Genomic DNA, 15,131 nt, shown 5'->3' with positions numbered 1-15,131 from the left:
ATCTTTGTCTGCTACAATCAATATTTAATGATATCAGATATTCATATTCTACATTTTGAGAGAGAGAGAGAGAACAGTTACTAGTTTCCATTATGGAAGATAATTAGGTTCTTTCATAATAAAAGCATTTGTTCAAGAGTAGAATTTCCTTACATGACAAAATTTCATGATTTCAGCCAAAAGTTTCACATTTCAAACATCAATTTTATTTCTAAATTTTGACTTTGCTCCAATGATTATTAGTTTTTTGCTTCTATTTTTTTAAGGGTCTGTTACACAGATAACTCCTTCTAAGATATTTTTAAAAACTGAGAGTTGTATTAATTATGAAGTGCCCCACTATCTTGTTTTCAATATTATTGCAATTATTAAAGCTGGCAGGTTGCCAGAAACACTTGAGCCAGACTAAATGCTTGGCAATATATTTAGTGTCTGAGTTCAAATCATGTTAGAGTCACCTGTATCTTTCTTCCTTTTGGGGTTGATAAAATAAAGTACAAGTAATGTAACTTTGGAACAATCTAATCTATGTTATCTTTCTCCGTTTGATTCTGTGCCCCATCAAAAGAAATCAATATTAAAAGAAAATGATGAAGATGGGAGAGGCAACAGAATGCTGGACTGAATGCTTTAATGTATCTAGTTCATTACCTCACTGTTCTGAGAATCTCTTTCAGACATTGATAAAACATAGTAGCTGAATCATACTGGTGTTTATTGAAACAATCATCTGTATTTCTCTTCTTAACCCTCTGCCTGTCCTGGGTATCAAACACAGGACATATTTCTCTGGTGTTCATGCATCATAAATGATACACATTCCCAATTTTTTCTCAGCCACTAGTGTAACTTGGGGACTTACGAAAGGAAAGTTTTGTATAATTCAGAATATATGAAAACAAGGGTTAACTAAAAGTCTGAAAACAAGCATTGACAATTAGGACAAACTCATGAAAATGCTTTGGGCAGGTAAAGGATTAAACCTAAAAAAAAAAAAAATCAAATTTTTAACTAGTTTCAGTCACTAGATTGTAGCCAATTCATTTTATTCATCCCAGTGGCACGTAACAAACACCATCTGATCGTGGCCGTTGCCAGCCTCGCCTGGCCTCTGTGCTGGTGGCATGTAAAAAGCACCATCCGAGCGTGGCCGTTCGCCAGCTTCGTCTGGCACCTGTGTCGGTGGCACATAAAAAGCACCCACTACACTCACAGAGTGGTTGGCGTTAGGAAGGGCATCCAGCTGTAGAGACACTGCCAAATCTGACTGGGCCTGGTGCAGCCTTCGGGCTTTCAAGACCCCAGTTGAACCGTCCAACCCATGCTAGCATGGAAAGCGGATGTTAAACGATGATGATGATGATGATGATGATGAGTGCATCCGGTACACATACAATCTTTATTTATTGAATAGCTAGGTCCATCTATGGATGAAAGGACTAAAAAAAGGACTATGAAACATAACTCAGAAGACAAAATTATGAAGTATTTTTGCTTGAAGCACTGATAATCATAAATGTATGGTGAGCTTCCATACAATTTCAGCCTAGTAAATTTCACTGACATTATGGTAGCTAACACTTGCCCATGGTGCCACACAGTGGAATCAAACTTGAAACCAAATGGTAACAAAGGTAACTTTTTAAGCACACAGCTATGCCTGTGTTCAAATCAGTTTAAAACTATGATAAGAGACCAGTTAAAATTGACAAGGTAACAAAACACTGGACTACATGCCAAACTATTCTGACAGTCAACTTTGTCTTTCATCCCTTCAGGTTTTTTTAAAAATAAGTACCAGTGATATATTGATGCAAATTTAACTTTCTATACTAACCAACCACACAAAAAAATTATCAAAAGAAATCTAGCAAAGTATAAATCAGTAGCTGTTATTAAAAATATTTGTTTTCTGAATAAGCCTACATATCTTATCACCTCATCTCTTGTTATACTGCTGTAGGCTTTACTCTGCAAAGGAGCTAATGCAGGAAAAAATAAAAGCTGAAAACCATGGAACAAACCATTGTACATGTGCTGATGTTATCATAGCCATATCTTCCTTTATATTATTGAATAAGGAACTTCATCATATATCGAAATTTAATATATTTTTTTTTTTTTTAATATAATAATTTGATTTTGTGTAAACAAAATTTCATTTCTGTTAGAAAATTAGAGATAATACTTTGTATCAAAATAGAATAAAATTATTCTCATATGCAAAGAATGATTTGAAGATAGTTTAGTAAAATATGAATAGCTACATTCAAAAGAGTTTGAAAGGATAGAAGATATGTTCATAGCAGAGAGAGGTGGGGAGGGGTTGAAATTATTGGTAGATAACCAAGCACTAGTAACATAGCACTAACAGTGAAACAAGGCGTGTTGAACATTACATAACATAAGTTTATAAAATAAGTGCCTTACATTTAATTGTCACAATATTATGTTAATGTATAGAGCAGAAAATTTGAAATTAATTGCTAACATGGTGGTAATAAAATATATTGATAGAAAGTGGGCAATGGAAGCTACAGATAAAAATGGATTTTAAATTTACTTCTCAGAAGGGAAAAAGCATTAACAAATCTTCAAATATCTTTTATAAAGAGGAGGGAAGGTATGCAATACTCTTCTGACTTCCTACTTTGTAGGTAGAATTGGGGGTACTGATGTGGAAGGGGTACATCTGGTGATGTTGATAAGAGATTTTGATTGAATATGATAGCTTTTTATAGGATTAAGCAATTGAAAAATATCTTACTTTATAGATAATGTTATCAGTCTAGAGAAAGTTTAAAGTGATGAATTTAATACTCTAAGCTAACAGAATATATCTTATCCAGTAACCTTACTGATTACAACAGTGATGTGTATGTCCCAATCGACTGTATCCCATCATCAGATCTATACCATTTATATGTTTGAGCTAACTAGGGCATCTTTGTTAGGCTGCTAGAAATAACAACCAAGTCTTTTTCATATCATGTCTTATCAACTAAAAGAGGAAGGGTATATTAGATAATATGATCCTGGATGCATGCTACACCAAAAAAAGTAAAAAAAAAAAAACAACAAAAGAGAGATGGTCACAACTAGAATGCCCCTGATAAAAAGTCTGCATAAATGGGGCTGATCAGGTGAAACAATAACAATAATATTTATGGCCAAAGTGATGTAGCTTGAAGGAGCACATTGCAACACTGGTGACATAAACCACCTTCACATTTTCTGCTGTCGGGTTCAACTATGTTGATAGCTGCAACTATCACCATCTAGAGCTTAAAGAAATGCTATTAAGGAAAGTTGCTATAGTTTCAGAAAGAGTAGTTCAGAATTGTTATATGGTAAGTAGAGGTAGCACTAGTTTGGCTGTTTAACTGGAAATGTAGTAGTAGCATATAAATGGCAATAAAAGATTGATGTATAAGAAACTGCTAAGAATAATGAGTTTGGTAATGAATTCAATAAAACCAATGATAGCTTAATATCCATCGAAGGTGGGAAGTTGGTGTGTCAAGTTGAAGAAACTTTGTTCATGACAAACAAAGACATGCTCCCTATCAAAAGTAATATGCTACATGACAAAGAAATATAAGTAATGGGGACCTGAAGAGAATGGTGAGAAATTAACTGAATATAGAGTCAGACTAAATATTAGAAAGATTAAATAGATTTTGGAAGCTCACTTCATTAAATGTGCTGGCACATTAGATATACAAGTTGAATTGGAAAAATAGACTGAACAGAGAACACAGAGTAGATATTAGTTGCAAAATATTTGAATCAACTAATGAGGTACTTTCTTGACAGTATTAATGAATAAACCAATGCTGTATTTTATGACAACATTAGAGAATAATCCAATAACGAACCTAACAGCATTGTTAATGAACAAACCATAACATATATTCCATGGTATTATTAATGAATATATACAAATGAAGAAATGAATATACCAACGATGTGTTTTTATGACATCATTAAAGACATAAACCAATAATGTATTGTAAGACACTGGTAATGAACATGTAAATAATCTACTTTATGACATTACTGAAGAAGCAAACTAATGATCAACATTATGAAGAAATAAATGAAGCAGTGATGTACTTCATGACTCTGTTGATGAGCAAACTAATAATGTTATTTCATGACATCATTGATGAATAATCTAATGATGTAATTTACAACATCATTAACGAACATACAAGTTATCTAGTTAATGATATCGCTGAAGGAATAAACAGCAACGATGTATTTTATATCATTAAAGAAATAAACTGAAGATATATTTTCTGATATTTTTAATGAATAAACTAACAATATAGTTAACAAAATTAATGAATAATCAACGACATATTTTGTGACGTTCTTAATGAATAAGCAAATGATCTACTTTGTGATATCACTAATGAATAAGCCAAAATGTACAGTATGACGTCATAAGTACACAAATTATTATTTTATGATATTCATGAATAAACAAATGAGATCATAAAATGAATAAAACAATGATGTGTTTTATGACATCATAAAAGTAATAAACTACTATATTAATGATATTAATGAATAAACTAAAGACATACTTGATATCATTAAAGATATACAACACTGATTTATTTCATGATAAAAATTATTGAATTTTTTAGTCAGGGGAAAAGGTAGTGCCCACGATTCTTTGCAGGGCTTCCAAGGTTAGTGCTCGAATGCATGCAGCTGAGTAAACTCCACTAAAAGCACCTAAAATGCCAGGTGATGGTGTTCAACAAGTTGATAGATTAAGTCTACCACCCAGGTAGACCATGGCAGGATTTGAACTCATAATGCAAAAACAGCTGGGATAAATACCACAAGGCATTTGGCCTAACATTCTCACAGTACTGTTAACCTACTACATGAATTGCTCCCCATCTTTTTTTTTTATTTAAATCAATACCAAAAAGATGAAAGGTAAAGTTAACTTCAGCAAGATTTGAACTCAGAGCAGTGATGCAACAGTAACATGAAGCATTCTACCCAACACTATAACGACTGTACCAATTTGCCACAGATTATCTATTTTATGATTTGTTAATGAAAAACGGCAAAAAAAACGGTGATTTCTGTTGACATCATTAACAAAATATATCAATGACATTTTATGACATCATTAACAAATAAACTAACGATGTATTCAATAACATTATGAATAAATAATCAATCGATCTACTTTATGATAATGTTAATGAATAAACCATTGAACTACTTAATGATATCCTTAATGAACATACCAATGAAAAACTTTATGACATCGTCGTTATTATTTGAACAAGTATCATGAAAAGTAAAGAAAAATGTCAGAGGTATTGAGGCATGTTGATAAGGGAGCATTGGAGGTGAATGTGACAACTGGATGTGGCTGTTTGGATAATGATGATTTGTAATGTCTGATTGGATATTCAAACTGTCTTGGTGACAATATGTCTTGACATTGTGGAGGTGTGTGGCCTAGTGATTAGGGTGCTGGACTCATGATTGTAAGATTGTGGTTTCAATTGCTTGACCGAGCCATGCATTGCATTGAGTTGTGTCCCTAAGCGGAACACTTCATTTCACATTGATCCAGTCCACTCAGCTGGCAAAATTGTGAAATCCTGTGATAGACCAGTGTCCTGTTCAGTGGGTAACTATATACATGCTACAGAAATCAGGAAACTGGGCCTTAGGAGTTTGTAAGGTTTGAGAAGGATGCATTATGTTTTATCACTGGAAGTAAATACATATGTTCATGCAGAAATATATGCATACAGAGAGATAGATAGATAGATAGATAGATAGATAGATAGATAGATAGATAGATAGAGAGAGAGAGAGATAGAGAGAGAGAGAGGAGAGAGAGAGAGAGAGATAGAGAGAGAGAGAGAGAGAGAGAGAGATTACAGTTTATTATGATTGACATAAACACTTTCCCTCTCTGCATACACACAGGGAGAAATATGCTCACACATTTCGAGAGGGAGAGAGACAGAGACAATGAGAAAAACATCAATATGTCTAATGTCAAATAAGTCACCACTGAGTCAGCGATGCCAAACAGATGGCACCGAAAATGTCACAGACTCATAATAGAGATGAATGCTCATTGAACAAGAGCTTTCATCATCTAAATGATCTGCTTCTGAGAAGTGTTTTGCATGGTTGGCATCGTGTGGTAGAATTTATAGCAGGTTTTAATATGATTAATGGTTGGAGCAGGGAGCATTCCATTCTTTCATAAAAATGTCAAGCTATAATCAAAAGCCATTTTATAGTATGTGTGTATGTGCACACACACATATACACACACACACACACACACACTGTACTATTCTATGATGATAAGATAAAAAAAAAAGTGCTCCATCTGGTGTGTGTGTGGAGGTTACTACTTTTTTCTGTGGTATGATGTTGCTAAACTATACAGTGTCACCAATGCTGAAACAATGTACAGAGTGCTTGGGGGAAAAAAATATAGAAAATATTTCTAATGTTCAGTACATTCACATTTCCACATAAGCAATATTGGTTAAATATTCCTATCGTAACTGTTGCCAAATGCAAATACAGCAGGCTGTGATACTGTTGTTTGAGTAGAAAAGAAAGATTATGTATTGTTATAGGAGTCAGCTGCTCAAGCAGATGTGAATATTACTTCCAATATCAGTATGAAAGCGAATCTTTAGACAACTGCTTTGAAACCTACAGCAACTCTACCCAGATTGTAAATTCACATTTGTGTCTCTAATCATTGATACATTTGGTTATATCACTAATTGTAGGTGCAGGCATTGCTGTCTGGTTAAGAAGCTTAAAAGGTGGCGAGCTGGCAGAACCGTTAGCACGTAGGGCGAAATGTGTAGCCATATTTCGTCTGCCGTTACATTCTGAGTTCAAATTCCGCCGAGGTTGACTTTGCCTTTCATCCTTTCGGGGTCGATAAAATAAGTACCAGTTAAGCACTGGGGTCGATGTAATTGACTTAATCCATTTGTCTGTTCTTGTTTGTCTCCTTTGTGTTTAGCCCCTTGTGGGTAGTAAAGAAACATGTATGGTTAAGAAGCTTAGTTAGTATCCACATAGTTTCTGGATTAGTCCCGGTGTCTTCTACTATAGCCTTGGGCTGACCAAAGCCTTGTTAGTGAATTTGGTAAACAGAAGTTGTGTGGAAGCCTGTTGTGCATGTGTGTATGTGTGTGTGTGCTTGTTTGCCTGTCTTTGTGTTTATGTTTGTCCACTGTTGGTTTATTTATGTTCCTGTAACTTTGTAGTTCAGCAAAAGGTACTGACAGAATGAATATCAGATTTAAAATTAAGTACTGGGATCAAAATATTCAACTAAACCCTTCAAGGCAGTGTCCCAGCATGGCCACAGTCCAATGACTAAAACAAGTAAACTCTAGAGGTAAAAGATAGTAATCTTGAAAAGCAGGGAGTTTAATTGAAAGCAGGGAGTTTAATTGAAGATGCCCAATTAACATGCGTTCTGACAATTAGGCTATAAACAGAACTGTGAATTTATGCCAAACTTTTCCCAAATCCAACATGCCGGTTATTACTATTGTTGGTGTGACCTAAATCACTGCCATAAAACTTTGTTAGAATGAAGCTTTGCTGTTTTTATTACAAACAAGTTCTTTCTTTTTCATGAGAAATTCAAAGAATTTAAAAAGAAAAGGTAACATATTTACATATGTAATTTTACTTCCTGATGTCACTGTTATTACTCACACAAGAAAGGATAAACAAAACAAATGATTAACAACATTTAAAAAAAAAATGAAAAGGAATTAATTTTTTCCAATTAACTCAACATATGGATGTAATTATAAATAGATATTAAAATATTAAGCATAGCGAAAATACCTGTAATTGGAAAATCCACATAACGTCTGGTTTTACCATCATAATATTCTGTTCCTTTAATGATAACTAAATGAGCTGGGAAATTGACGCCCCAAGCCAGTGTACTGGTAGCAATGAGAACCTTTAAAAGAGAATGAAACCATCTTAATTTAATTTCTTCATAATGAAGAAGTTTATTATCACAAAATTTTATATATGCACACACACACACAGTGTACCATGATGGTAAGATCAACAAAAAAAAAAGCACTCCACCTGGTGAGAGATAAATATTTAATAAACACAATATATGTATTTATGTGTTACTATTAGTGTCATATATATATATATGTATGTATGTATGTATGTGTGTGTGTGGATGGATGGATGGATGTATATATGGGTGGGGTTGTGTGATTAAGGAGATTGCTTGTGGTCTTGGGTTCAGTCCCATTCTGCAGCACCTTAGACAAGTGACTTCAACTATAGCCCCACACTAACACCTTATGAGTGGATTTGGTAGCTGGAAACTGAAAGAAGCCTGCCATATACATACATGTATACATGTGTGTATGTATGTATATATGCTTGTGTGTATGTATGTATGTATGTATGTTTAGTCACCGACGACCCGACCATGCATCTCTCCTGACATATGGGAAGGCATAGCTATTGATCGTAGCAGGTGGAGAAGGATTGTGCATGAGGGGACAGCCACGTTTGAGAAATCTCGAGTTGCACATGAGAAAGTAAGGAGGGATATCAGGAAGGGCATCGCTGTTACACTTTCAGAAGGGAAGGGTCTTCCTTTGATTCTGACATGCAATATCTGTGCAAGACCCTGCCTCAGTAAAGCTGGACTCATGAGTCATCTTGGTAGTCATAAAACAAGACAGATGAGTGACAACCTGGCCACTGGTGGTGGTGTAACACACCATACTAATCATATCTGTCGGGCATGTGGAAGAGAGTGTAATTCGGCAGGAGGACTTAAACGACATGCAAAGGTACATGAAGCCCAGTTACAACTACAGCCGACTATTACCAGTAAAGGTTTTAGTTGCCAATTTTGTACAAGACATTGTAGATCTTTAGCTGGGCTAAAAAATCACATTCGATCACAGCACCAATAACAGTTAAGCTTCATGCAATGGCCATACTCAATAACGAGGGGGCAGCTATAATAATAATGTATGTATGTATGTATGTATGTATGTATATATATACATATCTATATCTATATCTATCTATATATATATAATATATATATATATATATGTATATATATATATATATATATATCATCAATCATCATCATCGTTTAACGTCTGCTTTCCATGGGTTGGACGATTTGTCTGAGGACTGGCGAACTGGTGCATTATATATATATAATGCATACAGACATCTGACAGCCTCATACACACACACACATCAGATAGAGTCACATACACACACATGCCAACTGATTGTATACACTGATACATGTTTGTGCACATGCATTCCCATACACTGATACCATCTGCTGATCCCCTTGTCAACCATATCCGAAACCCATTTCTCCCTCTTCTGCACATTTCAGCATGCGGTGACCAAGACATTCATTCTTTTTTTTTACCTCGTCTTTGTAATTTAAAAAAATGTTTGAACCATATATATGTGTGTGTGTATGGGTGAGTGGTGTGTTGTGTTCTTGAGCAAAACACTTCATCTCAAAATACTCTGTGATCACTTTGGCACTTGATGCATAGTATACTGTGCACCTGTCCAGGCAATGTTGATTTGATGGAGAGAATGAGCTTAAGTACAAACACATACTTTTGATCCCTATAAACAAATCATTTTTGCAGGTTGTTCAGCAAAAGCTGAACACTCATACATTGTCTTTGACAGAGAGTTCATCATTAATATTATTAATATATCCTTGTAGTGAAGGTGCATGGCTCAGTGGTTAGAGTGTTGAGCTTACGATCATGAGGTTGTGAGTTCGAATCCCGGACCGGGCTGCGTGTTGTGTTCTTGAGCAAGACACTTTATTTCACATTGCTCCAGTTCACTCAGCTGTAGAAATAAGTTGCAACGTCACAGGTGCCAAACTGTATCGGTGTTTGCCTTTCTCTTGGATAACACTGGTGGCGTGAAGAGGGGAGGCTGGCATGCATGGGCGACTGCTGGTCTTCCATAAACAACCTTGCCCGGACTTGTGCCTGGGAGGGTAACTTTCTAGGTGCAATCCCATGGTCAGTGTCATGACCGAAGGAGATCTCAGATCCTTGTAGCGTACTCAGGTAATAAAAAGTTATTACATATATTCTGCTTTATATAGATTTCTCATTCTCTTTAAAAACAACTTGTGAATTTTTTGTGTGTGTGTGTGTGTAAATATATATATGTTCATGCACACGTCAACATCATCACTATCATCCATTTTAATGTCAACATTTTCGTTGTTGCATAGGTCAGACAAGAGTATGTTGGAACAGAATTTTCTACAGATGGATGCTCTTCCTGTTGCCACCCCCGCCCCCATTTACTTCCAAGAAAGGTAATACTCCCCCAGTCTACTGAACAACAAACAACTTGGACATGTTTGTACTGAGAACCTGAAATAAGTGACGCTATACAAACAGGAATACATGGCAACACCTGTTATGAAGCCCGGACATGCTTTTGTGGTGGATTACACCATCAGCAGACCCATTATTTACAGTCAACAAAGGATCGAATGTGTAAATAATGGAAATGAAAACTTACTCAACCAAACAAACAAACACACATATATACACCTCACATATATATTATATATATATATATATATATATATCATCATCGTTCAATGTCCGCCTTCCACGCTGGCACACACACACACACACACACACACACACACATACATACAGAAGTATATTTTTAATTAATAATCAGTAGAAATTGCAGAGTGATTCAAGGGCTGAGAGTTTCATGTGTTCACATTATCAGTGCACAAAAATCCTGGTCCTAGAGTCATTCAGTAACTTTGCCAATTATTAATAAAAAAAACATATATATATATATACTCATGTTTTGAGTTCTATTTTCCCTATTTGAATCATTGCACCACACACACACATACACACACAAGGAAGGAAAAGAAATAGTAAGAAATATATAAGCCATCTGCTGTGTATGTATCATCTATATCTTTCACTGTGTGTGCATGTGCACGATCACAGGCCATTGAAGTAGCTGACACCTGACTACAAGATAGACAAAATTTGCATGATTGTTATAATTTGGTGGATAGCAGACTTTGGGAGCATTAAAATGATAGAGGCATGTCTCAGTTTCCTCATCTAAGTAGCTGATAGAATAAGTATACTTTAAAACCATACAACACTAATGAAGAACACAGCTATAAAATCATGTGGATATAGGAACTGATAACCAACCAATAATTTATTATATCACCTGAAAGCAAAAAAAAATTTTTTCTGCATTTTTTTCTATTCCTTTTCGCTCCTTGACCAGTTAACTCTCACCAACAGTTTGCTTTGTTTATATGTAAATGTGATCCTGTAACTACAGCCAGCTCAGTATTTCTTTTATTTGTTTCAGTCATTTAACTGCGGTCATGCTGGAGCACTGCCTTTAGTCGAACAAATCGACCCCAGGACTTGTTCTTTGTAAACCTAGAACTTATTCTATCAGTTTCTTTTGCTGAACCACTAAGTTACAGGGACATAAACACACCAACATCGGATGTCAAATGATGGTGGAGGTGGGGGGTAGACAAACACAGACACACAAATACATATAAATATATATGATGGGCTTCTTTCAGTTTCCGTCTACCAAATCCACTCACAAGGCTTTGGTTGGCCTGATGCTATAGTAGAAGACACTTGCCCAAGATGCCATGCAGTGGAACTGAACCTGGAGTCATGTGGTTGCGAAGCAAGCTTCTTACCATACAGCCACTCCTGTGCCTGTGTATAAACTCTAGATAATTCAAGTTCTTTCATGAAATTACTTTCATACTGCTGAGCATGGTTTGGCATGTGTTATTTCAATCGCTCTCAGAAAATAATCAATAGTTGCATATATTATTGCATAATATGTCAAGATTGATGAGATTGTATTCAGATGAAACAATTGTAAATTGATGTATTAAAAAGACTTGCTCACTCCATTCTTCTTGATTGTAGTTATAAAAACTCAATGCATATTTTTAGATTTTCTGATATGCATTTGATAGAACAATCTTTGAATTGCTGCCTTGTCTGGTTGCCAGTACCTGTGGATGAGCTTAATAGGGTAAACTTCAAGGTTAATACCCAAATGAAATAATAATAATAATGAAAATAATTCTTTCTACTATAGGCACAAGGCCTGAAATTTGTGGGTGAGGGGCTAATTCATAACATCATCCATAGTATTCAACCAGAACTTATTTTATTGACCTTGGAAGGATGAAAAGCAAAGTTGACCTCAGCAGACTCTGAACTGAAAACGTAAAGGCAGACGAAGTACTGCTAAGCATTTAGTCCAGCATACTAATGATTCTGCCACCTTGCTGCCTTAATAATAATAATTATAATAATAACAATCCTTTGAACTATAGGCACAAGGCCTGAAAATTTGGGGGAGGGGGACAGTCAATTACACTGAACCCAGTGTGTAACTAGTACTTATTTCATTGACTGTGGCAATGTTGACCACAGCAGAATTTGAATTCAGAATGCAAAAATGTATGAAATAGTGCTAAACATTTTGCCCAGTGTACTAATGATTCTGCCAGCTCACTGCCAATAATAATAATAATAATAATAATTATAATATATATATATATATAAACCTGTCGTGTATATGCGCAAATACACACACACACTAGCAATGCATCCCAGTGTTGCCTGGGTGTTATGACCTACAACCATATTGTATTATTTGTTCCTTTATGGGCAGAATCAGCACAGCTGATATATAGTGTACAGGATTACTGGTGTAATGGAAGTTATTGCTTGTTTAAAAGTGAAGTGAAGGATGGTGTAATTTGCATAAAAGTGCTTTCTTATGATGGATCACAAACTATGCATTGTTTTGTCGTATAAAAGGGGGTTAATATGATTTCGTCCAGAAATCACGTTTTCAAAATTTTAGTTTCTCCCGTCTACACCACAATTTCTTAATTTGTAATTTTTTTACCAATTTTTTTTTATCCATGTAGAAAAATACAGAGATTATGAATCTGGGAAATATATATATATTTTTTTAAAGTTTAATTTTTCTTCAAGAAACACTCAATGCCCCTTTCCCCACCTTGCCCATCCATCACCTACCCGCTTTCAAAAAGCTAAAAGCAATCTGTTTCACTTTCATCTGATGTTTCATGCATGCATAGAATTGTACTGAAATAGCAGACAAAAAAATATTAAAGCACCACCAAAAACCTGACATGTTAGAAACAACATATAAATGACATAATTCCTGAAGAAACTTCTCTTCTTTCCAAAAAGCTAAAAGTGAAACATTGAGAGTTTGTAGCTTTTTGAAAGTGGTGAGGTGATGGGTGGATATTTGGGAAGGAGATTTTAGTGTTTCTTAAAGAAAAAAGGAAGAAAAAAAATTCTTAGATTCATACTCATTTTTTTCTCTCCGTGGATTACCAAGAAAAAAGTTTGAAAAAAGTAGAAACTGAAGAAATTGGGATGGAGAGGGAGAAGATTAAAATATTGAAAACGTGTTTTTGGGCAAAATCCTAATCTCCTGTATTGAAAACATAGGAATTGGAAGAAATTTAAGAAAAAAATCAAGTGGGTGCGGATAAGCTAGAAACAACGGGTAAAAGACAGGATTTCTAGGAGAACTTCCTTTTAAATTTATATCGAAGATCAGGTTTTTGAATACACTCATCACAAACAAGAATTATAGAATAGAAAAAGGTGATTTCAGTTGGTTTTGAGCTGTAATTTTGTGCATGCACATAGCAAGAAATAACATAATTCATACAGAAGTTTTGCCTTGAGTGTATGATTGTGTTTGTGTTTTGTGTGTGTGTGTGTGTGTGTGTGTGTGTGTGCATGTGTGCGAAAGGAAGTTATTTTATGGCATTCTTTTGTTTGAAGTGGGAAAGTTGTCAACTTGATCATATGGGATCATATGATTGTTCGTTAATTTCTGTAAATTTTTTTAATTCCTTATGTATTGAAGAAAGCAGAAATTGAAAGAGAGGAGAAAGTGGAGAGGCGACATTTGCTTTGAAGTGAGAGCAGAAAGAGTGAGTGAAAGTGTGTGTTGTCATGTATGTCATTTTTGCATGTATGTGTGAGTGGCACTTGTTCTCTTTCCCACACACACACATTATCTTTCATAGACATGTACATAAATACATATGCATACATCTTTTTTGTATGTATGTGTGCATGTGCATGTGAGAGACTGTATTTCCTCATAATGTAGAGAAATGGATATCTCAGGTACACACTCATATAGAAAATGTGATGTCGATGTGGTATAAAATGTCATTTAGGATAGTTGAATTATAGAAAGATTATAATGTTAAATTTTTGTAAAGCAAATATGTAATGAAAATAAAGTTTATTTGTTAGCTGAAAGATTACTGAGTCTTTTGATACACCATACGTCAAAATCGGCAACTCAATTTTCAAATGTATTCGTTAATTTTGGTAATTATGTTTTTTATTTATTTATGCTTTGAAGAGAGCAGAAATTGAAAGACAAGAGAAAGTGAAACCATGATATTTGCCTTGAAGTGAGAGCAGAAAGTGAAAGATGTATGTACATGTATATGAAATGGACGTGTGTGTGTGTTTGTGCATGAAGGAGAGAGAGAGTGTGAGTGAAGGTGCGTGTTGTCATGTATGTGTAAGTGGCACTCACTCAGTCTCTCTCTCTCTCTCATACACACACATCTTTCATATACATAAATACATATGCATACATCTTTTTTTGTATATATGTGTGCGTGTGTATGTGTGTGTGTGTGAGAGAGAGTATATGAGTGACTGTATTTCGTCATAAAATATAGAAAAACGGATGTCTTTTAATGTATACATTCATATAGAAAATATGACGTAGTCGTCTTTGTATAGAATGTTTATGATAGTTGACTTATAAAAAAAGATTATAATATAAAATTTTTGTAATGCAAATATGTAAATGAAAATAAAGTTTATTTGGTAGTTGTAAGATTACTGAATCTTTCGATACCCCACACATCAAAATCGGCAACTCAGTTTTCGGATGCATAAAGAAGATACGCACGTGCACACACA

General features: G+C 34.8%; 1 protein-coding gene across 2 annotated transcripts in view; it reads right to left on the bottom strand.

Annotated features, from left to right (window-relative positions):
• Positions 1-15,131, bottom strand: part of LOC115215175 (activating signal cointegrator 1 complex subunit 3) — a 526,302-nt gene that overhangs the window by 133,576 nt on the left and 377,595 nt on the right. For both annotated transcript variants that reach the window (XM_029784370.2, XM_036506863.1), the window contains exon 32: positions 7,888-8,008. In XM_029784370.2, coding sequence (XP_029640230.1) covers positions 7,888-8,008 — 121 coding nt within the window. The remainder of the gene's footprint in view (positions 1-7,887; positions 8,009-15,131) is intronic.

This window comes from Octopus sinensis, linkage group LG1 (assembly GCF_006345805.1).
Source record: "Octopus sinensis linkage group LG1, ASM634580v1, whole genome shotgun sequence".
NCBI lineage: Eukaryota > Metazoa > Mollusca > Cephalopoda > Octopoda > Octopodidae > Octopus > Octopus sinensis.
The sequence above is the reverse complement of the archived record's forward strand: the minus strand, read 5'-3'. Positions and strand labels throughout refer to the sequence as shown.